Below are 25,292 nucleotides of genomic sequence, written 5' to 3' on the forward strand. Positions count from 1 at the left end.
CTGTGTACATTTGCTGCTTGGTCTAAATATATGTGTATGTGAGGGAGTCAGATCCACTGGAATTTGAGTTACAGACAGGTGTGAGCTTCCATGTGGGTGCTGGGAATTGAACTTGGGTCCTCTGGAAGAGCAGCCAATGCTCTTAATTGCTGATCCATCTTTGCAGCCTCTGCATACAGATTTTCTTTTTTCTTTCTTTCTTTCTTTTTTTTTTTTTTGTTATGTTATACAGAGTTTATTAGATGAGCATGGGGGGAGAAGAAATGGGGGGAAAAGGGTACCCTAGAGAGGAGAGAGTCAGATTTTCTTTTTTCTTTTCTTTTTTTTTTTTTTTTTTTTTTTTTTGAGTTCCAAATAGATATTTTGTCTGGAATATTCTTTCATAACAGCTCCATAATTTTTTAGGTCTCATCTTAAAAATCATACCTTGAGAAAAAATTTCTTGCCTAGCTTAGCTATTTATCCACTGTTCTCTTACGACTAATTTTCTTCATAGACTTTTGCCATGGGCAATCACTTACATATCTAGCTATATATGTGCACGTTTTCAAAATTAAGTAATTATTTATTTTTTATGTTATATACATTGGTGCTTCGCCTGCATGTTTGTCTGTGTAAGGGTGTCAGATGCCCTGGAACAGAAATTACAGACAGCTGTGAGCTGCCTTGTGGTTGCTGGGAATTGAACCTGGGTCCTCACGAAGAGCAGCCAGAGCTCTTAACCACTGGGCATCTCTGTAGCCCTTTTTAAAATTGCTTATCTCTAGGTCCATGAGGCATGGAGCATGTGGAGCTGCCCATCACTGAAGTCGAAGTTTCTGGTTTCTTTAAAAACTCAGTTGGAAAAAGCTGGGTGTGGTGGTGCACGCCTGTAATCCCAGCACTCAGGGAGGCAGAGGCAGCCAGATAACTGTGAGTTTGAGGCCAGCCTGGTCTACAGAGTGAGTCCAGGACAGCCACGGCTACACAGAGAGATCCTGTCTTAAAAAAAAAAACCAAACCAACCCAACCCAAAAAAACACCAGGTCAGTTGGGTCATGTGATGTTTTTCTGGAAACTGTCTTGTAAGAGGGCATGTGATGTTTTGCTGAAAACAGACAGGTGAGAGGGCATGTGATGTTAGAAAGAGCATAAACAGAACCCCGCAGACAATGACGCAATGCTTTTGCCTTGCTAGGCCACGCAATGCTTCCCTGGTCTTGGCTAGTCTTCACTTTATAGAAGAAACGTGCCATCTCGTAAAAATAACTTCTCAGGATATTCTGCCTGTTTCTGCTGGATTGTGCCACCGCTGCTGATTTGTGTTGCTGTTTGGTGTTTGCTATTGACCAGGAAGAGTGGAATTGCCCCATGGAACTACTTCTAAACAGGTACAGAATTCCTATTAACCTTCTTTTTCCTCTTCCTCTGTTTTTGTTTTCTTTTGCTTTTTCGAGACAGAGATTTTCTGTGTAGCTCTGGCTGTCCTGGACTCGCTTTGTAGACCAGGCTGACCTCAAACTCATAGCGATCCGCCTGCCTCTGCCTTCCAAGTGCTGGAATGCTGTGGGCTGACTCTGTTTGGTATAGGTCCTTGGGGGTGGGCAGAAGATAGGCGAAGTGACACTCAGACCCAAACTTCCCCTGAGTTGGTCTGTTGGTCACTTCGCCTATCTTCTGCCCACCGACGTTTCTAGAACTCCCGAGCCCAAGGCCTATACCTGACTGAGATGGTCCACGTCACTGCAATTACAGGCATGCACCGCCACGCCTGACTTTATCCCCTACCTTTGGTCCGTGGGCTAGAAGGGAGGTAGAATCTTTTAAGAACCCCAGTTAAAGTAGGTTTTGAAAAACTCTAATTTGGGGAAATGAAGAATGTCTGGAGGGCCGGAAGAGACTGAGGCAGAGGAAGGCCTTGAGAGGTATGGTGAGTCCCAGTTCTGGGTGCCTCCTCTGAAGAGAAACAGAAACTGTCCAGTGGTGTTAGGTGGTCTTGTGTGGGTTTTTCTGTTTGTTTTGTGGTGCTGGGAATGGGACCTGGTGTCTGAACATGCTGGGAAAGCACTATGCCACTGAGCTATCCAACCTCAGCCCCAACTCTAGGCGTGTGTTGTTTCACTCTGTCTGCCTTTGCCTCCCCATCTCTGGGATTGCAGGCTTATACGCATCACTCAGCTCAAGTTTGGGTTTCCAAAACCATGATAACAAGCCGGGAGTGGTGGTGCACACCTTTAATCCCAGCACTGGGTGGGGGGGGGGGGAGGCAAGAGGATCTCTGTGAGTTCGAGGCCAGCCTGGTTTACATACTGTGTTCTTGGACAGTCAGAGCTACAAAATAGAGGTATTCTGTCTCAAAACAAAACAAAAGAAAGCACACGAACAATTCCTGTAGGTAGAGGGGATTAATTCTGGTTGGGAGGAGGAAATTTGAAGAAATGGGTGCTTGGAAAAGCAGAGCTCCTGAAATACTTTCCCAAGTTCAAGATTAGAGTGCACAAACTGTCAGGGCTTTTTGTTTTGTTTTTGTTTTTTGTTTTCCAAGATAGGGTTTCTCTGTGTATCCTTCACTGTCCTGGACTCACTTTGTAGACCAGGCTGGCCTTGAACTCAGATGCACCTGCCTCTGCCTCCTGAGTGCTGGGATTAAAGGTGTGCGCCACCACTGCTTGGCTTTCAGACAGACATTCTAATATGTTGCTCCTTGCTTATAATTTCATGCGTTACATATCAACCTTGGGAGAACGTGTAAAAGTGGAATCAGCTTCCGAGAGGAGTGGGGTTCAAGCAGAGGGGGCTGCCTACTTTCCTGATCCTTGACAAACAGGGACAAACTCTTTTGAGAGACGCCACAACACTAAGACGGGTACAGCAAACACCTTAATGGATTGTTTTCTTTGATTCTTCAACAGCAGACAATGAAGTCAAGGACGAGAGTAAATGATGCTTTTATTCATTTCCATTCAACCTTAAAACCAGAAGCATTCCAAGGTACCCAACTGTCCAGTTCTAACAATTTATATTTTGATTGCTAAGATTTTCTGATGATTTCATAGCTTTTATTTACAAAAAACTACAATTATCCTCAACAATGATGGATGCTGGCTGTCTGTTGAAAATTTAGCTCTAGGTTGATGAATTATGGGGGTTTGTTAATTGAGATACAAGGATGGTATTTCTTGGATCTGCTGGATTTGTGATCCAGTAAAAAAGACAGCTGGAAAAAAATATGAACAAAGGAGGTATCTGTTGGGACTCAGACCCAGGACAAGTAGGAGGTGCCTATTTAACATACCAAAGCTGACCTGGCTGCCAGGTTCTTCCAGCATCCCTCCCTGAACTTTCCAGCCTAGGGGCTTATCACTATGTAACCCAGACATTTTACTTCCTTTTCTCTCTCCTCTCTCTTTGAACTCTCAATCTTTTTTTGTTTGTTTTGTTTTTTTTGGTTTTGGTTTTTCGAGACAGGGTTTTTCTGTGTAGCCCTGACTGTTCTGGACTCACTGTACAGACCAGGCTGGTGTTGAACGCACAGTGTTCTGCCTGTCTCTACCTTCCAAGGGCTGGGATGAAAGGCATGCGCCAGCACTTCCTGGCTTGCTTTGTTTTTTGAGACATGGTTTCTCTGTGTAGCTGTCCTGGACTTGGTGTGCGCCACTGCACCTGGCTTCGATCCCTAAATCTTTCTTCCCCACTCCCCCACTTCTCTGCCTCAGTTGTCTGCATGGTGACTCCCCTGGTGACTCCACCAAGAGCGGCTCCCGATAAACCTGCCTTTATACTTTACATTGGCTTGAACTGGGTCATTTCCTCGGTGGAGAATACCTACCAGTGTTATTCGGTTTGGAGTCCCAGCACTGCACAAATTGCACAAACTGGTGGCACAGGCCTGTATCCTTAATATTGAGAAGATGGAGGAAGTCTTAATATTGAGAAGAGGAGGCCTCAGGAGTCCAAGGCCATCTTGGGGAATTTCAGGCTAGCCTGAGCTATATTCCACTCTACCCCAAAACAAAAACAAAACAACAACAACAACAACAACAACAAACTCAGTTCTTTAGCTTTAAAGAACTGAGTTTCTGGGCTTTCGCTTTAGGTCAGTACTGTACAAAATATTATCAGAGAGCCTATGACACTAGAATATACCCCTAAAGGAAGTCATTGGTCATTTATACTGGTGTAAGTCTGAAAGACTTAATAACAGACAGTGTCCCTCACACCTAGCTGAAGAGTACACACATATCATGGTACAATGATGAATGAATGAATGAATGAAAACTCGAAAAGGAGAACTGAAGTCAAGCAAGTTGGTTCACACACGCTTGTAATCCCTGCACTCGGGAGGCAGAGGCAGGTGGATTTTTGTGAGTTCGAGGGCCAGCCTGGTCTACAAAGCAAGTCCAGGTCAGCCAAGGCTACACAGAGAAACCCTGTCTTGAAACCCAGGCACTCCCTGGGCCCACTCCCCCCTACTTAAAAAAAAAAAACAAGAAAAAGAGAAGAGAAGGAGCATTGTGGATTTCCTGCCCAGAACATTCTCATCAATTGCTGGTTAATAGTCAGAACTGTATGTAGGAGATGGAATTGCTTAGGGTTAGGGCTAGGGAGATATTCTCAGAATGTACATCTATTAAAGCAGCAAAGGGATCAAGTACCTGTGCGTGCAACCTGTATGTCCTTTCTGTGAGGCACGGCTTTTCTGGGTAGCTCTGGCTGTCCTGGAACTCAATTTTAGACCAGGCTGCCCTTGAATTCTCAGAGATCGCCTGCTTCTGTCTCCCAATTACAGGGATTAAAGGTCAATTTTTTAAAAAGGGGTTTATTGATTTTATGTATGAGTGCTCTATTTGCATGTACACCTGCATGCCGGAAGAGGGCATCAGATTATATTCTAGGTGGTTGTGAGCCACCATGTGGTTGCTGGGAATTGAACTCAGACCCTCTGGAAGAACAGCCAGTGCTCTTAACTTCTGAGCCATCTCTCCAGCCCTAAAGGTTGATTTTTTATTTTTTTTTGTATATTGCCTTTCAGACACCTTATGAAAACTATGGAGACTAAACTATGGATGGTGGGGCAATGAAATGGCTCAGCCTGATCACATAAGACTGATCTCCTGGACAGACATGGAAGAACAGGTTGTCCTCTGACCACCACACGCATGCATGTGCTTATACACACACCAAATGCATAAATGTAATACATGTACCCAGTTCGGTCTCAAAAAGAAAGGAGCGAACAGAGGCTTCACTATTTTATAAACTTGCAAGCTAATAGCCATTGTTCTAAGGTATAAAGGAACTGTGAAGTATAGCCTGCATAGTGAGTTCCCGGCCATGAAGGACTACACACTGGGACCGTCTCAATAAGATAAGATAAAAGTAACGCTGAAGTTCCGTATGGTGCCTCACGTTCCTAATGCAAGCACTTGGAAACTCACAAGAAGAGTGTCATGTTAAAATAATAGTGTCATGTTAAAATAAGAGTGCCATTTCCAAAGAGATGTGAAGGTTAATTTGGGGTGGGGGGGAGCGTAAGGGGAGGGTTGGGTTTTGGTTTTTTGAGACAGGGTTTCTCTGTGTAGCCTTGGCTGTCTTGGACTTGCTTTATAGACCAGGCTTCAAACTCACATAGATCCGCCTGCCTCTGCCTCCCCAATGCTGGGGAAGATTAAATTCTTGATTACTTGAGATCTATATAGAAGGGGAGAAGCAACACCATTTGATAACTGAACCTCACGATACCATCTAAACTTGCTTTCTAACCTGCAAATGTAACTGCTGTGAGATTGAGATCTTTGTGTAGGAAAAAAAAAAAAAAAAAAGGAAAAATACCGTAAGATTATTATTTTTTGTTTTCGAGCCCTGCCCATAGGTAGATTGAATTATGACAGAACAAAAAGATTGTAGGGGTGAGGGGACTCCCCAAAGAGATGTGCGTACGTGTTAACTCACAGACAGCTACCACTGTTGATGAGTTAGAGGAGAGGAAAGGCTCCTTTTCAGACGGTCCCCAGGGACACCGTGGTCCCGCACAGTCCGTCCGCCTGGACATATTCCAGCCTTGAGTCCCAAGTGATTCCCTCCAGCGGGACACAGGGACGCGCGTGCCCGGCCACGCGCCTACGCGTACACGCACGTGTATACACACACACGCACGCACCCGCGCAACCCCCGCACAAGCGTCCCCTCCCCTCCCCAGCTGCCCCTCCCGCCACGGCCGGCTTCCTCCGCCGCTAGACCCCCTCGGGGGCGGGCCTCTTTCTCTTTAAAGAGCAGACGCAGCCTCGGGAGCCGAGCTGCACGCAGCCAATCGGCGAGGCCGAGCGGCTCGAGCGCGCTGACGCTGCACCAATGAGCGGCGGCGGGGGGCGGGGACAACGCAGGCGACACTATTGTTGATGAGGCGCGGCAGCGGCGGCTGCTGCACCACCTCGTCGCTGCTTGCCCGCCGCTGTCCGCGCGTGTCCCCCGTTCCCCGAAGTCAGGCTCCGTCACCCGCCGGCCCCGGCCTTCCCTCGGGCCCCGAGCACCCGGTCCCCGCCGCCCGGCAGCCCCCGGGCGTCCGCGCGCCGCCGTCTTCGGGGCGGGGGGGAACCATGTCCCAGCGGGTGAGGCGCAATGGGTCTCCCACGCCCGCCGGCGCCCTCGCGGGTGGCGCGGTCTGCCCGGCCGGGGGCCCCGGGAGCCGCCTGCAGCCCATGAGGGCGACCGTGCCGTTCCAGCTGAAGCAGCAGCAGCAACATGGCAGCCCCACGCGGGGCGGCGGCGGCGGCGGCGGCGGCAACAACGGCGGCTGCGGAGGCGCCTCAGGCCCCTCGGGTGGCGGCGGCGGCGGCATCCCGCGCACCGCCTCGCGCAGCACCAGCCCCACGCGAGGTGGCGGGAGCGTGGCGGCGCGCACCAGCCCCACGGTGGCCACGCAGACGGGCGCGTCCGTGACGTCCACCCGCGGTACCAGCCCCACGCGCGGCACGACGCCTGCGGCCCGAAGCAGTCCTCCGCGACCGCAGCCGCCGCCGCCCCTGCTGGGCACCGTGTCGTCCCCCAGCTCGTCGCCCACCCACCTGTGGCCGGGCGAGGTGAGTGCCGCCCCACCCCCCGCCCGCGTCCGCCACCGGAGGAGGTCCCCAGAGCAGGGCCGGCCCTCGGCGGAGAAGAGGAGCCCCAGCGCCCCGGTGTGCAAAGCAGGTAGGTGGAAGGGCAGGGGTCCCGCGTCGCCGAGTGGGGACTGCGGGGCGAGGCAGGGCGGGGCGTGCGATCCGCCACCCCGGTGTCGTGCCCGCGCCGGTCCTCGCGGTAGAGGTGCAGCCGCTAACCTTGGGCCTGGGCCCAATTGTGGAAATCATAAACCCGGGGGTCTGGCCTTGCGTCGCTACTGCTCATGCTCGCTCGAGGGTGAGGCTAGGGCTAGTCTGTCACTTTTGTTTTAGTGACGCAGTTAATGCTTGCAAATAGCACATATGGGCTGCTCAGTGTTTCTGTTCCACAAAAACAGTTTCTGATCTAGAGGACGGAATGCATCAGCCAAGGCGGATTTGGATCATTGAAGAGTAGTGAGGCTGGGAGCGGTTTTTTGCATTTCGTAAGACTTAATGAATAGCAAGACGGGAGAAGTTAAGCAAGATTGCTTTGGGGTGTGTGCATAAGTATATACCTATGCACACATGCGTTCGCCCATATACGTAAATGGTAGATAGCTAGCCTGAGGGGCTGTGTGTATTTCTGAGATATTGGTTTTATTTCTCTCTGACTTTATCGTTTGTTTGCTTTTTTACTTTTCCTCCCCGAAACAGAGTCTCACTAGCCTTGGCTGGCTTGAAACTGTCTGTGTAGACCAGGCTGGCCTTGGTTTTTCTGCCTGCCTCTGCCTCCCTAGTGCTGGAATTAAAGGCATGCCCATCACACCTGGCCCCCTCTTCCTCTTGTGTGTACCTGACAGTTTTCTTTGGGAAGATCCTTAACGGAGATGTTGGGTTCCAAGGGAATTAATTCAGGAAGTTATTTAAAGGAGAATTTGAAATTGTAGGAAGTGGAGAGGGATAGCATTTCTTATATGGCTACTGACAGCGCTGTTGTGAAAAAAAGGATAAGTAGTCTTCAGTTATGAATTAATAGTGCCAATACATACCTTTGTTTTGTTTTGTTTTCCTATCTGGAGAATTTTAGCTAAAACCTGACAGGCAGTTAATTGAGGTTTTCAGGAAACAGTCTTGTTTCCTAGCCAAGTCAGTACGATGATGATGTGATTTAGTAAATGCAGAGTAATGTGAACCCTTCTTACGTTTGTTTTATGAAAGGTTTACAAGTTACTACATTTCATGTCTCCAGTGTGTGTGTGTCCATGGCCTGCAAATGGATGTCAGAGCACTCTCTGGAGGAGTTGGGCCTCTCCTTCCATCGTGTGGGTCCTGAGAGCCATCTCCTCACCCCTGGGAAGGGTTTTAGACAATGCCGCTTTAAGGAGGATTGCCCAGAAAAAAGATTGCTAGTGTTTTCTAATTAAAACCAGAGAACAGTGTCAAATCTTTTGGGACTACAAATTGCTTTAGGATGTTTTTTGAAACAGGGTCTCCTGGTCTGGAACTCACTTTGTAGATCAGCTGGCCTCCCCAGCTGCCTCTGCCTCCCTAGTGCTGCAATCAAAAGCATGGACTACTTTATCTGGCTACAAAGTACTTACTGGTTTTTCGAGACAGGGTTTCTCTGTGTAGCCCTGGTTGTCTTGGACTTGCGTTGTAGACCACTCTGGCCTCAAACTCACAGTGATCCTACTGCCTCTGCCTCCTGAGTGCTGGGATTAAAGGCCTGCACCAAAAAACTTTTTTTTTTTTTTGAGACAGGGTTTCTCTGTATAGTCCTGGATGACCTGAACTCTGCTTTGTAGACCAGGCTGGCCTTGAACTCAGAGATCCACCTGCCTCTGCCTCCCAAGTCTGGGATTAAAGGAGTGCACCACTATGTTCAGCCAGAAAACATTGTTAAGAGCATTCCCTCATTTGCAATTATGGGCAAGTGGTTTTCATACAAGGCCTTGTTTTAATTTCACATTGGCCTTTAGATAGGTTAAGGACAAGTGGTGACAGGTGAAATCTGGCTCTGCTTGCACTCCACTAAGAACATGTCTTCAAATTATATCAAGCAAAGTCTTCTAATATATAAGACCCTCTGGGAAGTAGATTGCACACCGAAATTACATGTACGTAGTTGTTATATCTGCTGAACACGATTTCTGCACTTGCCTTTGACTTTGTGGAGCCAGGACAGTGCATGTGGTGTATGGAAGATGAGCTGCCTAAGTGGACGGTATGCAGGAGCCAGGACCCCTCAGTCTGATAACAGATCTCAACACACTGTGAGGAGAGCTTGGTTAGTGTAAATAGTCAGATGTGAAGGAGGCGGCAGTTACTCTTTAGCTTACAAGTAAGGGATACTGGTTGTCACTAGGTGTTTCAGTCTTACTAAAGTGTAAGTGTCTGATGGCGTCTTTTTGGAATATACTCTTTTTTCACTCTAGTTACATCCATACAGATGGAAATGCTTTCATTTTCAGATTTTTCTAGCACAGACCACTATGATTAAATCATTCAGTGTTAGAGGACCAAATCTAGAAAGAGATATTGTAGTTACCAGACCCCCCTTTTTGATTAAAGGGAGATTATCAGTAGTTTGCAGGCTTGGTGAAATGTAAAAGTTCTTCCTGTAGAGACAGGTGCTTCTTTCTTTATGCAGTTGAGTAACTCTCACAGGCCCCCAGTGCCTGCCTTCATCTTCAGCTGCCAGCTTCTAGGTGTCTTAGTGAGTGCACAGTGACCCACCTGGGCCAGAGCCCTAGCATTACAGTTGTAGAGTCCCGAAGTTGGAGGTCTTGGGATCTCTTATCTGGCTGATTGTTTCTCTGGGCTTGAGACCATTCTCTCTGATGCAGAATGCCTTCCTCTTGACTGTGACAGAGTCACCACACACTCCTCAGTGGCAGCTGTTAAATGCCTGACTTGAGTACCTGCCGTGTTCACAGCAAAGTGGCTTGTCTGGGTAAGGTGCACTTTCAGAAAGTAACTAGGCAATAGGGTTAATTGTGAAGTTTTTTGGTGTGCTTTCCTCCCCTCGCCTTTTTTAAAAATACTTGATTTTATCTTATTTAGATTAAAAGTGAAGAGGCAGCATCAGAACAGTTCGAATAAGCTTTGAGTAGACACTGAGTTTAATACCTGTGTTTACTCACTTACGAGTCACGGGATATGGAGAAGTGAAGAGTCTCAATTGGTGATAGAGTCCATGCTTGTATGGGATTCTTTACAGGGTTTCTCTGTGTAGCCTTGGCTGTCCTGAACTTGCTTTGTAGACCAGGCTGCCTTGAATTCACAGTGATCCACTTTTCTCTGCCTCCTGAGTGCTGAGATTAAAGGCATGTGCCACCAAGCCTGACGTTCTTTAATTTTTAAAAATAATTTTATTTTGTAAGCATTGGTGTTTTGACTGCATATATGTCAGTGTGAGGGTCTCCTATCCCTGGAGCAGGAGTTACAGACATTGATCCCGGGTCCTCTGGAAGAGCAGTCAGTGCTCTTAATCACTGAGCCGTCTCTCCAGCCCTCTTTTGACTAATAGTTGTTTATCCTCATTAGATACCATTTGTTTTTTAACATAACTACGTCGTAAAATGATCACATTCGGCTTGATATATCTACCATTTCATACTCAGTTTGTTTTGGCTTTTTGAGACATGGTTTCTCTGTGTAGCCTTGGCTGTCCTAGATTCACTTTCTAGACCAGGCTGGCCTTAAACTCACAGAGATCTGCCTGCCTCTGCCTCCCGAGTGCTGGGATTAAAGGTGTGTGACCACTCACTTTTCCTAAACTTAACTACTAAAAACAGCCTGCAGTATTGGAAGGCTTACTAGAAATAAAAACATTCAAATTAACTTACAGCTTATTACTTTTTTTTTGTTTGTTTGTTTTGTTTTTCGAGACAGTGTTTCTCTATGTAGTCTTGACTGTCCTGGACTCACTTTGTAGACCAGGCTGGCCTCGAACTCACAGCGATACGCCTGCCTCTGCCTCTTGAGTGCTGGGACTAAAGGCGTGCGCCACCACGCCCGGCTCTTTTTTGTTTGTTTTGTTTTTGTTTTTTTGAGACAGGGTTTCTGTGTAGTCTTGGCTGTCCTAGGCTTGCTTTGTAGACCAGGCTGGCCTCGAACTCACAGCATTCTGCCTGCCTCTGCCTCCCGAGTGCTGGGATTAAAGGCGTGCACCGCCACACCCGGCTTGTTACATATTTTATATATAAGAATGTAGATAGCTTTTTACTGTCAAAGGCAGTGAACCAGAGAGATGAAGAGCTCACCAAAGTGGAGGTGACCACGTCACTCTGTGTTCTGAAAACTTCAGTTCACTGCCATAGCAACAGAAGGTGGGAGTGCAGTAATGGCACGGCTGAGTGTATGTGGTTATGGTTTAACCCTGCACACTCACTGTTACCTACACTGCTCTCGAGACTAGAGCCATGCCTGTTTGCATGGGTAGGGCCTGACAACTGTTCACTTTCTATAATAGGTTTGTGTATATTTTATAGTAGTGATAAAACAGACTATCACTTGTAGACAACAGTAAAACAGAGGATACACATATTTTAGGCATCTGTGATAAAAACCAACATTTTAACTATTGTGGTATTTTTAGGCCATGCAGTGGTTCTATGAGCTTTTTCAAACTGTTGCAGAGTCTCCACCAAAATCTTTACTTAAGTGGACCTGAGCAGTTTAGACCTGTGTTGTTTAGTATCAGCTGTACATTATTAATAGCTATAGCCACCTGCATATCTTGTCCTAGGAGTCTCTGTCATCTGGCTGTGTCTATTTGTGTCCTTTATAATAAATTGTTAATATGTGTAAGTAAATTTTTTTTTTTTTTTAGTTCTGTTAACCACTCTAGAATATTTGCAAACCTTAGAAGTGTTTATGGGAACCTGTGGTCTGCAGCTGGTTGATGAGAAGTTTAGGTGGCCCGGGACTTGCAGCTAGCATCTGGGGGTCAAGCCCTTGTTGTATGAATGTGACATGCTCCTAGCTGTGGTGCTGTTTTGTAAGAGCGATCTAGCTGGAGGAAGAGGTTGCCTTGAGTTGTATCTTTGTGTATGTCTTACTCTGACCCCTTCCTGTATTCCATTTTCTCTGCTTGCTGGCTGCCATGATATGGAATTGTGTGCTCTGTCTTGTCCTCCTTGCTACAATGGATTGATACCTCTGACACTGGGAGCTAGAACAACTTTAACTTCCCTTATTTTGTTCTGTCAGGTATTTTTTGCTACAGTGATAGGAAAAGAAACTGTGGGACCCCGTCTGTGCAAACTCAGGGTAGTTAGAATCAGAATTGGGTTGTTAAATTTCCATTTGGTGAACAGAGAATTGGCTGATAATTTGAAAACACCCCCAGGGTGCTTGTTTTTTTTGTTTTTGTTTTTGTTTTTGTTTTTGTTTTTGTTTTTGTTTTTTTTAAACAGTTTCCAGGTCTAATTTTAGGCCCTAAAAGTCCCTCCTAGTGATGTTACTATGCTCTATATTTAAAGAGTAGTTGCAGAACCTTCAAGAACATAGGACAAAAACAAACAAACAAAAACCCAAGCATCAATTTAGTATTTTTGTGACTTTTGTGGTGTGGCTGATGTGTTGATAGCAAGATGTGTTCTTGAACATTGCATGTCTTCTATTGTGTGAACTTTAACTATTAGGTGGGAGAGTGCCAAGAAAACCAACAAAAGATGCACTTCCTTAAAAACATACATCTTAGATTATGCAAAGCACCCGAGGTAGATTATATGCCTGTGGAGGCCAGAAGAGGATGTTGGATCCCTGGAGCAGGAGCTGCGCATGGCCATGAGCAGCCTGGTGTGGGTGCCTGGAACTGAGTGGAGCCTTCTGCTAGCCCCAATAGATGGACTTCTTAGAAGTTGTAGGCAGACTCAGAAAGTAGGGCAAGAGTGATGTCTGTTTCCTAGTACCTTCTGAAGTAGAATTCTGAAAATTCAGCATTTCTCTAACATTTGGAAGACAGTTGCTGTTTTCACACCTTCAAAAGACTCATTTTGAGCTAGGCGTGGTGGTGGTGCATGCCTTTAATCCCAGCACTTGGGAGGAAGAGGCAGGCAGTTCGAGGCTAGCTAGGTCTACAAATCGAGTCTAGAACAGCTAAGGCTACACAGAAACCTGTCTTCAAAAAACAAAAAACAAAACAAAACAAAAAAACAAAAAACAAAACAAAAGACTCCTTTTGGCTTGTGAGATAGGGTTTCTCTGTAGCCTTGACTGTCCTGGACTCGCTTTGTAGACCAGGCTGGCCTCAAACTCACAAAGATCCACCTGCCCCTACCTCCCAAATGCTGGGATTATAGGCTTACACCTCTGTACCCAGCTTGTGATATATTTTTTACAGTTGGGGAGAAAGTATTGTAAAACATCCTAGTTCTACATTTTGGCCAGTATAATTTTCATTTAATTTCAGGTCTGCATATTTGATTGAACTACTCCTTGTTACTATGCAGTACAAAGATATAAAAACAAGTAAACTAAAACCCTTTACAAACAACAGGTTAAAAAAAAAAAAATCCAACCCCCACAGTGCTCCAGAGATTCAAATTAATCGAGCAAGAGGAGCAGGACATAGCATATACTATGATTGCTTTTATTTATTTAGTTTTTAAGATTTATTTATTTATTTTGTGTATATGAGTACAATCTGCATGTAAACCTGCCAGCCAGAAGAGGGCATCAGATCACATTATAGATGGTTGTGAGGTATCATGTGGTTGCTGGGAATTGAACTCAGGACCTCTGGAAGAGCAGACAGTAGTGCTCTTAACTGCTGAACCATCTCTCTGGCCCCTGTTACTGCTCTTGTTATAAGAGTGAATAATTTGGGGCTGGAGAGATGGCGCAGTGGTTAAGAGCACTGTCTGCTCTTCCAGAGGTCATGAGTTCAATTCCCAGCAACCATGTGGCTCACAACCATCTTATAATGTGAACTGATGCCCTCTTCTGGCCTGTAGGCACACCTACAGGCAGAATATTGTGTATGTAATAAATAAATAAATCTTAAAAAAAAGAAAAGTGAATAATTCGCTGGACTGTGGTGGCGCATGTCTTTAATCCCAGCACTCAGGAGGCAGAGGCAGGCGGATTGCTGTGAGTTCGAGGCCAGCCTGGTCTACAAAGGGAGTCCAGGACAGCCAAGGCTACACAGAGAAACCCTGTCTTGAAAAACAAAAAAAGGGGGGGGGGGAGCTGGAGAGATGGCTCAGAGGTTAAGAGCACTGGCTGCTCTTCCAGAGTTCAATTCTTCCTGAGTTCAATTCCCAGCAACCATATGGTGGCTCACAACCATCCGTAATGAGATCTGGTGCCTACTGGTGTGTAGTTGTACATGCAGACACAACATTGTTAGATATAATAAATCTTTTTTTATTAATTTATTCATATTACATCTCAATTGTTAGCCCATCCCTTGTATCCTCCCATTTCTCCCTCCCTCCCATTTTCCCCTTACTCACCTCTCCTATGACTGTGACTGAGGGGGACCTCCTCCCCCTTTATATGCTCATAGGGTATCAAGTCTCTTCTTGGTAGCCTGCTATCCTTCCTCTGAGTGCCACCAGGCCTCCCCATCGAGGGGACATGGTCAAAAATGGGGCACCAGAATTTGCATGAAAGTCAGACCCCACTCTCCACTCAGTGGTGGAGAATGTCATGACCATCGGCTAGATTTGGGTAGGGGTTTGAAGTTTACTGCCTATATTGTCCTTGGTTGGTGCCATAGTTTGAGCAGGACCCCTGGACCTAGATCTGCGCATCATAATATTCATCTTGTAGGTTTCTAGGACCCTCTGGATCCTTCTATTTCCTCCATTCTCCCATGCTTCTCTCACCTAGAGTCCCAATAGGATGTCCTCCCCTCTGACCCACTTTCCTGGTAAGTGAAGACTTTCATGGGACATGCCCCTTGGGCTAGTGTCTCGATATAAGTGAGTATATACCATTTGACTCTTTCTGCTTCTGGGTGAACTCACTCGTTATAATAATTTTGAGTTCAATCCATTTGTCCACAAATTTTGGGAATTCCTTGTTTTTAATAGCTGAGTAGTATTCCATAGTGTAAATGGACCACAGTTTCTTTATCCATTCTTCTACTGAGGGACACTTAGGCTGTTTCCATGTTCTGGCCATTATTAATAAGGCAGCTATGAACGTGGTTGAGCAAATGTCCTTGTTGTGTGCTGGAGCATCTTCTGGGTATATTCCAAGACCTAGACATAATAAATCTTAAAAAAGAAAAAAAGAAAAACAAAGAAAAAAGACAAAAACAAAAAGAGTGAATAATTCGGGGCTGGAGAGATGGCTCAGAGGTTAAGAGCACTGTCTGCTCTTCCAAAGGTCTTGAGTTCAATTCTCAGCAACCACATGGTGGCTCACAACCATCTGTAATGTGATCTAATGCCCTTTTTTGGTGTGCAGGTGTGCAAGCAGAGCACTGAATACATAATAAATATTTTAATTTTAATTTAATTTTATTTATTTTGTCCAAGACAGGGTTTCTCTGTGTAGCCTTGGCTGTCCTGGGCTCACTTTGTAGACGAGACTGGCCTTGAACTCATAGCAATCCGCCTGCCTCTGCCTCCCGGGTGCTGGGATTAAAGGTGTGCGCCACCAGGCCCAGCTTCAGTGGCATTCTTAGTTTAGGCACTCAAGTGAATTTAATGAGATGGAACTTCCAGAGGTCTTGCCATGGGGGGGGGGGGTCCCCTTTCCTGATAGTCCATGTGTTTAGCATCAACTTTCTCTTTAATGAGGGCTAACCTCTTTAGCAAGACAACTGCTTTCAAAACTGCCTTGTCTGTACTTTCATAGTTATACTATTTCCTTGCTAAATTGCATGTTTTCTCATCTTTCTATCATACCTGTTGCTCTTTTTCACTATAGCCCTGAATGAGAGTAGTGAGTAGTGATTGTGACATAACCTGAATTCTATTCCTGCCTTGAAATTTCCTCTGCCAAATACAGTAGTTCACTACTTTTGAATTTAGTACTACTCAGTCTTAGGACATAGACAGAATGTAGGTTCTTTCCCATATTTTACCTGAATGGACTCTAGCCCAAATCCTAAGAGTCCTTATTCTCCTGTGCGCCTCATGAGCCAGGCCTTCATTGTCCCTGCTTAGCCAAGCTCCCATCTCTTCCAAGCTCCCATCAGAATGACTTACTGGGATCTCTGCTTACAGAATTTGAAAGTGTTGTAGCCCAAGATTCTAAACTCTTTCCTATTCCTGCTTCAGACCAGTTAAAAGGTCAGGTGTGTCATAGGGGGACCCTCACCTTAACACACAGGTCACTTCCTCGAATTAGTCACTGGCTGCTGAGACAAAACACCTGTCAAAAGCAACCTAAGGTGGGTGTGCTCTGTCTTACAGTGTGAGGGCATGTGTAGTTCATTATGGTGGAGAAATGACAGCGCACGTGTGCGAAGCAAGTGGCCACATAGGGCCTGCTTTAAAGAAAGACAGAGATGAGTGCTAGTGTCATTGGCTGTTACCTTTATTCGGTCCACGACCCCAACCCATGGAATTCTCTGACTCACAATTAGGGTAGTTCCCATCGCAGTTAACTCACTCCAGACACTGCCTCAGCTTGTCTCCTAGGTGATTTTAGATCTGTCGGGTTAGCGGTGAATACTAACTGCTATAAATGTTTCTGATGTCAGTGGAAGGAAGCAAGTTGAACAAAGCATTGTGCTTGGATCCATTTATAGGACGAAGAAAAATTCATGTTTTTTTTGGTTTAGTAAAAGTATTAACAGGAAAAATGCATGCAGGTCAAGGGAAAATGGCCATGGAAAATGGACAGGTGATGGGCCCTACTGCATAGAGTCTGGAAGTCTCAAACCATTAACAACTCCTCTTTTATTTACTAAGGAGGGGAAATGGGTATGGGTGTGGTTCAAGATGACAGATAACAGCAATAGAAGGGAAGGAAGTTGAGAAAGGCAGCAACTTCTGTCTTTAAAATACTTGGAGAAAAAATAGCATGTTTGTGGTTCCCCCTTTCCCCCACAGGGTCTCTCTGTGTAGCCCTGGTTGTCCTGAAACTCACTCTGTAGACCAGGCTGTTCTCGAACATACAGGTCCACCTGCTTCTGCCTCCTGAGTGCTGGGATTACAGGCATATACCACCACCACTTGGCAGCATGCTTGTTTTAATGCTACACTTAAAAATCAACCTTTTGAGCTAGGCATGGAAGTTAAGCCATGCCTGTAATCCCAGCACTCAGGGAGGCAGAGGCAGGTGAATCTCTATGAGTTTGAAGCTAACTTGGTCTACAGAGTGAGCTCCAGGACAACCAAGGCTGCACAGAGAAACCCTGTCTGGGAAAAAAAAAAATTAACCTTTTAAATCAGAGTACCTGTAAATAATTAAAAATTACAAATAGTAGTATACTTGTAACCAGATCATACCTCTATTTATTCTCACTCCTGTGGCCCCTAGAAATAATAATTTTCAACCCTTAGGGTTTTTTTTAAATGTTGAATATTCATACATGCATATAATGTGTTTTGATCAAATCTACTCTCATTTCCTCTCCTTGGGGTTTTTTTAGTGCTTATTTATTGATGCTTTAAGAAGATTTCCCCACAAAGTTTTATGTATCATTATCTAATTCTACAGAAAATGCAGGCTTGCCAGTGGTTACTTAGTATTAATGTAACTGTTTGTATCAGAACCTTGAGGTGTGCTATAAGTATCTTTTCTTCCTTGATAACTTTTTATGTGCCTGGAGATGAAATGTGCTTTGTTTGTTGTCTTTGTTTTCTGTGTACTTACTTAACATGAATTTATTCTGAAACCTTTAAAAATGAAAATTTTTTTAATATTTTAAAATACACCAGGTTTCCACCTGTCTTGTCACTATCACTGTTCTGTTGCTCTGGAGAGACCCCATGACCAAGGCAGTTCTTATCAAAGGAAGCATTTCATAGGGGCCTTGGTTACAGTTTTAGACCTTAGTTCATTATCATCATGGCAAGGAGCATCACAGTGGGCAGATACAGTGCTGGAGAAGTATCTACATCCTGATCTGCAAGGGGGGAGACAGACAGACACAGAGACACAGAATCATATAGAGAGAGGCAGACAGAATGACAGACAGAAACTGACTGAGAGAGACTGGGCCTGACATGGGCTTTTGAAGCCTCAAAGTCCACCTCTAATGATACACTTCCTCCAACAAGGCCACACCGACTCCTGCAAGGCCACACCTTCTAACCCTTCTCAAATAGTGCCACTTCCTGATACATGAGCCTGTGGGGCTACTCTTATTCACACCACACTACCCTTTCCTCCTTAGATTATGAACTGGCCTGTGGCTGTTTAGTCTATGACATAGCTACTATCCTGGAACTTTCCTGAGAATTCTCTTTGTATCTTGTATTTATTTATGTATTTTAGTATTCAGTGTTCTACCTGCATGTACACCTGCAGGCCAGAAGAGGGCATCAGATCACATTATAGATGGTTGTGAGCCACCATGTGGTTGCTGGGAACTGAACTCAGGACCTCTGGAAGAGCAGTCAGTGCTCTTAATCTCTGAGCTGTCTCTCCACCCCCCTTGGATACTGTAATTACAGGTGTGTCCTGCCACTCATGGTTTATGCATTGATGGGATCAAACTCAGGCTTTCACGAGTGCTAGGCTTTTTTGTCAATTGAGCTGCGCTCCCAGCCCACTAATACTCTTCTGCATTAAAGTTACTGAACTTTTATTTCTTTGTAATTAACAACAACAAAAGAGCTGGGCGGGTTGTGCACACCTGTGGTCCCAGCAGTCAGAGAGGCAGAGGAAGTTGGATCTCTGTGAGTTCAAGGCAAGACTGGTCTACAAACTGAGTTCATCCAGGATAGCCATGGGTATGCAGAGGAACCCTGCCTTGAAAAACGAAAGAAAAAAGAAAAACAAACGAACAAAAAACCTGAAAATTGTGTAAATGTTCACCATCATCTTTAGTCTGTAATAAACTTATGTGGCAGCCATGTTGGTACAAATACAGAATCGTCCCAGAATTATGAAAAGCAATAGTCAACTGTATTTCTATGAGATGATCTGGAAATCAAACAGCAGTATACGTTTGTTGTATTCTTTACTATTTATAAACTTTAACAACATGTAACTGTAAAGAAAGAAAAGGGGTGGATGAGAAAAATCAGAGAGAGGGAGACACTTGATAAGCAAGTTAAACTGCACAATTACAGTGTTAGCTCTTTGGAGGCCAGGGTTCTAAAAAAACTTCATTACCCCTCCCCAAAATGTATTACTTTAAACTCACATAGAAAGGGACCAATTTTTGTTTGTTTGTTTTCGAGACAGGGTCTCTGTGTAGCCCTCGCTGTCCTAGACTCACGTTGTAGACCAGGCTGGCCTCTGCCTCCTGAGTGCAGTGATTAAAAGTGTGTGCCACTATGCTTGGCCCCATATTTTGTTCTTAATTCTCCCTCCTTGCCTACCCCTATTCCTCTCTCCCAGATAGTTTGCCTATTTGCATATTTCCCAGTAAGCAGCCCCCACCCCATTTTGGAGACAGGGTTTCAGCCTTTTCTGGCCATAAACTCACTATGTAGTTAAGGATGGCCTTGAATGCCTTAGCTTCTGTCTCTGCCTCCTAGTAGCCAAGCTGCATTTCCAGTCCACTCTCCACTTCTGTTAAGACAGGGTCTCAAGTGGACTAGGTTAGCCTTGAACTTACTAGTTGTCTCTGCTTCCCAAGTGCTGGGATAGCAGCTGTACATTACCATGCTCAGCTTTATTATCCTCTTGTTCCTTTCCACCAACTCTTTAGGGCTCTTTCTCCTTTCTCATAGTCCCCTTTATGTTGCCATGTCCAACATGTATACACATATTTGTATGTATATGTAATTGAAATGAGGGGACTGGAGAGATGGCTTAGAGGTTAAGAGCACTAGTTCTTCCAGAGGTTGTGAGTTCAATTTCCAGCAACATTCTTAATGTTTTGGCTATTTGTATTTGACAGCCTTGAAGAAGACATCTTTCCTATCCTGGTGCCTCTAAATTTCTGAATGTAAATCAGTCTCCATCACATATTGTCATTATCAACTTAGAACACCTATCTAGACCTAAAAACATCTTAACCCCTAAACAATTAAGCTCCATTGTAAAACTAAGCTTACTGGCCTTCAACTCCCTCAGAAACTTGAGGAGTAAACTTGATTATCTGCTTATGCTGGGAGTGCAGGTTAGTGTCTTTCCAAATGAAAAGATGACAGAGACAGTTTTCTACCAGAATAGTCACCCAAAACTCTCTATAACGCTGGGGCATCTTCTTCAGCCTTCGTGCCCAATATATCTGACAGACATATTTTTGAGGCAGGAACTATTGAGGACTTGCTTACCCTGTTTTGGCAGAGTTTGGCCGTCAACTCTGCCTGCATCCAAGCTTGCCCTATTTTTAGGCAGAATTCTGTCTGTAGTATAAAGGAGGACCTTTTGCCCAGTGCCTAGTTTGCCCCATTTGAAGCCCTCTCCATAAGGAGGTTCTTTGATGCTCATCATCATTTATGAGGTAGGCTGGGTGTTGCCAGGAGTTAAGCTGTCTCATTGTCAATGAATCTTTACAGTAATTAAAAAAAATTCTAAATGCCATATTTTGCATGTCTCTGGGGTTTTTGAAGACCTTGTCTTTCTACAAAGTCTTATCTATCTGCTGTACTTAAGATGTATATTCTTGTGATAAAAGTAGACTAGCAACTGATATGACTATGATTTAATCTCCTAACATTTAATTTGTATATCTTACTTCTCCTAAATAGCTTGATAGCACTTTCAAAGCTTTGGAATTAGCCCTTGCATTATAATTGAGGTATATGGGCACAATAACTCATAGCAGAGTGCGTGTTTGTATATAATGTGTGGAGAGTAATCTCACATTTGATTTTTCTATACCACTGTTTCTAGAACTTATTTTGCATCTATATACACATATTTGTATGCATATGTTATAGAAATGAGAGGACTGGAGAGATGGCATAGAGGTTAAGAGCACTAGTTGTTCTTCCAGAGGTCGTGAGTTCAATTCCCACCAACCACATGGTGGCTCACAACCATCTATAATGCGATCTGGTGCCCTCTTCTGGTCTACATGCAGACAGAATACTATATAAGCAATAAATAAATACATCTTTAAAAAAAAATGCTGGATCTAGTGGTGCACCCCTTTAATCCCAGCACTTGGGAAGCAGAGGCAGGCAGATCGCTGTGAGTTTGAGTCTTGGACAGCCAGCGCTACACAGAGAAACCCTGTCTGGAAAACCAAAAAACAAACAAACAAAAAGAGGTGTTTTTCTTTCTAAATCTGGCTTATTTTGCTTAACATCTTTTTCTCCAAGTCAGTCTATTTTCTGAATGTCATAATTTTATTTTTCCTTTTAGCTGGATGGAATTCCACATTGCATATCTACCACATTTTCTTTATCTATTCATCTGGAGATGGTTATCTACACTGATACTTCTTAGCTATCTTGAACATTGTAGCAAGAAATAAGGATGCACACATATCTCTGTGGTGTGCTGATTTAAAATCCTTTGGTTTGGAGCTTCAGGTCTTATATTAAAGTCTTACAGGTTTTTTTTTTTTTTGTCATTTTATCATCTTAATTTATTAGTGTCTTTTTCTTTCAGGTAGATTGGCTGGTGATTGTAAAATTTATTTGTCAAAGGACCAACTCTGGTCAATTGCATGTATTCTTTAACATTTTTAAAGAGTTGTGTTTATGTGCATTGATGTTCTGCCTGCATGTTTGTGGGAAGGTGCTAGATCCTTTGGTGGAGTTCCTGTCAGTTGCGGGCTGTCATGTGGGTGCTGGGAAGTGAGCTCTGGTCTTCTGAAAGAGCAGAACAGCCAGTGTTCTTAATGGCTGAGCCATCTTTCCAGCCCTGATTCTATGTCTTCTTTTAGTCTCCATTTCATTAATTCCCAGCATGACCTTGATTTTTTTTTTCCTTTTCTTTTTTTTTTTTCTACATACTGGTTTAAAGTTTGGCTTATATATAAATTTTTTTTTTTTTAAATTAAACCTAGAGGTACATCATTAGGTTATTTGTTTAAGCTCTTTTGGATTTTCAATGTAAGGGCTCATAGTAATAAACTTTCCTCTTGGAATTGTATTAGCTATATCCCAAGCATTGTGATTAAGATGTACTTGTATTTTCATTCAATTGTAGGGATTTTTAATTTTCCTGGTTTCCTTAATAACTTGTTGGTTATTCTAGAGTGTATTGTTTAGGCTCTTGAGTATTTGCCTAGTTTCTGTAGTTTATCTTTTTAGTTTTATTCTGCTATGGTCACAGTCCCTCATTGAAGGAAGTCATGGCCAGAACCTGGAGGCAGGAGCCATGTAGGGGACAGCTGCTTACTGCCTTGCTCAGTCTGTTTTGTTGAACATCCCAGGATCACCTGCGCAGGGCAGCCCCACCTACATTGGGCTGGATGGCAGCATCAGTCACTAATGTAGAAAATGGTCTACAGGCTGCCTACAGGCAGTTTTTATGGAGAGTCAGCCTTCTGAAATGATTCTAGCTCATGTCAGCTTGACCTAAATCTCATCCGCATACTATCTACATCACTGTGCAGAGCTAAGCTACGTGAAACCTCATCTATTATAAGTACATGTAAGAAACGCCATTTCTCAAAAAGTTTTGTCAGCCGGGCATGGTGGCACACACCTGTAATACTAGCACTAGGGAGGCAGAGGCAGGTGGATCGCTGTGAGTTCAAGGCCAGCCTGGTCTACAAAGTGAGTCCAGGACAGTCAAGGCTACACAGAAAACAAAACAAAACAATCCCCAAACTTTTGTCTATTAAAGTATAGCAGGACTTTTTAGGACCTGCCAGTGGTAAAAATAATGACATGTTGGCTTACTAATGTTTAAAGGCTTAGATAGACAGACCCTCAGCGAGCTTTTCCAACTTAACTAGGCCTCTCCAGCCCTCCACCAGCCACACGGCTAGTTCTTTACCTCTCTGCTGCTGTTCACCCCTGTGTCCTGCTGGCAAATCTCTGGCCTCTGATTTTTTTCTCTCAGAGTTTCTGTCTGAAAGTTCCACTTTCTCCCCTTCCTGCCCAGTCGTTGGCCACCAGCTCCTTATTGAAGTCAATCAGTCTAGATTGCCTTAGGCAAGTGAGGAAGGAACAGATATTTAAAAAATATGTGACAGGTTAACGGTCATAACTCTCAACCCAGGTACAAAAGTAACAATTGAATATACAGAGACATACCTTCAGACAGTGTACTCAAAGAGATTAGTGGAGCTGGGCGGTGGTGGCCACCTTTATTCCCAGCACTCAGGAGGCAGAGACAGGTGGATATCTGAGTTTGAGACTATCCTGAGTGAGTTCCAGGAAAGCCAGAGCTACACTGAGAAACCCTGTTTGGGCGGCTGTGGGGGTGGGGGGGTTGATTGATTGATGAGTAGTAATTCTCTTTCTTCATGAGGATTTATTTTACAAAACACTTTTGATTGGCTGGAGTGGTAGCTCAGTGGTGAAAATCACTTCCAGTTCTTCCTAGGTGACCCCAGTTTAGTTAGCACCCATAGCAGGCGCCTCACAAGAGCTTGCAACTCCAGCTTCAAAGGTTTCCATAGGGTTCGATGACATCCTTTGGCCTCCTCAGGAACTTGCACACACATGGCATATATTTTCACATACAAATGCATACACATAGTAAAAATAACAACATAGAGAAGCTGTTTTGAAAGTGATATATTGGACAGTAGATTCTGAAGTTTTCTGTATCAGCAAAGAACAAGAAGGGAAAAGGATAATATAATTGGATGTATACTTCTAAATTAGGCTCTCATTTCATAAATGAAAATACTTAGGACCAGAGAACTGAGCAGTAAGAATTCAGTATTATACAAGACTGGAGAGATGGCTCAGTGAGTAAAGGCAGTTGCTGTTAAGTCTGTTGATCTGAGTTCAACCTCTGGGATCTGTTGAAGGATTATTAATATTTAATTATTATTTTAGTGGAATTAGCAGTTACTCCAACTTTATGCCCAAATACCCACACAGACCAGGATCTATTTAATTAGCCTATAGCACAATGCTGGGCAATAATTACTCCGTCCTAAACCTCCATGCTAGTATAGTTTTCTCGCATTCTGATTTCCTACTTTGTACTTGTTTTTAAATCATCTCCTAGGCCTGGCTCATTTCTCCTGATGTTTCCCGGTCTTCTCCTCTTGGTTCCATCCCCTCCTTTTTCTCTTTCTCCTCCCCTCACTGGATCAGGATGTCCTACTCTGTTTTTGCCCAGCATTTGGCTAGCTTGTTTTATTGGCAACACAGAGAACAAATGGTAACATGTTTACACAAACTTGAAATAGGAGCTACTTAGAATAAACATCACAATGCAATGTCCAGATTGATGCAGATAGTGGGGTAGAGAAATCAGCATTAATAAGGGTAAACTGTACATAGTCTGCATGAACATTATGCCAACAGGGATCCATGTGGTGGAAAGAGAGAACTACCTCCTTCAACTTGTCTTCTGATGTGTGTACACACATATTGTTTGTTTTTTTACAAGTCTTATATATATAGCCTTGGCTACCTTAGAATTTGCTATGTAGATTAGGTTAGCCTTGAACTCACGGAGATCCTACATCTGCCTCCCAAGAGCTGTGATTAAAGGCATGTGCCACCATGCCTAGCTCAATTTACACCTTATTTTGAGGACCATTTCAAAACCTTAGAGTATTACAATGATAGAATTCGTCCATTATGCTCCTATTAAAGAACACAAAAATAAGCCAGGTGTGGTGGCGTATACCTTTAATCCCAGCACTGGGAGGCAGAAGCAGGTGGATCGCTGTGAATTCAAGACAAAGTGAGTTCAGGACAGCCAAGGCTGCACAGAGAAACCCCATGGCATGGGGGGAGAACATAAAAACAGGGCATTCTAGAATTCCTTCTTGAGTCTCAATTTCTTGTTGAAGTATAAAAGTTAAGTATAGTGATAAATCAGGGCAGAATGATCGGAAAAGTTGGTAAACTTGGGAATGTTAGATAAAAATATTTTTCAGCCTTTTAAGTCTGTGCCTGTCTTTGGTAAACAGACTCTGCTGTGGGAATTTCAGAACAGCCTTGAAAAATAAAGTTGTGGTTGTCCACCTTTGATCCTGGCACCTGGGAGGCAAAGGCAGATGGAGTTCAAGGCCAGACTGACTAAGTTCCAGGACATCTGGGGCTACACAGAGGG

At 44.2% G+C, this 25,292-nt stretch overlaps 1 protein-coding gene across 1 annotated transcript in view; it reads left to right on the forward strand.

Moving 5' to 3' along the window:
• The first annotated feature begins 6,566 nt into the window (after positions 1–6,566).
• The window catches only part of Fam117b (family with sequence similarity 117 member B), a 71,665-nt gene continuing 52,939 nt past the window's right edge, over positions 6,567–25,292 (forward strand). The window contains exon 1 of the mRNA XM_051153875.1: positions 6,567–7,167. Within this exon, the coding sequence (XP_051009832.1) occupies positions 6,576–7,167 (592 nt within the window). The 5' untranslated portion in view covers positions 6,567–6,575. The remainder of the gene's footprint in view (positions 7,168–25,292) is intronic.

This window comes from Acomys russatus, chromosome 12 (assembly GCF_903995435.1).
Source record: "Acomys russatus chromosome 12, mAcoRus1.1, whole genome shotgun sequence".
Lineage (NCBI taxonomy): Eukaryota > Metazoa > Chordata > Mammalia > Rodentia > Muridae > Acomys > Acomys russatus.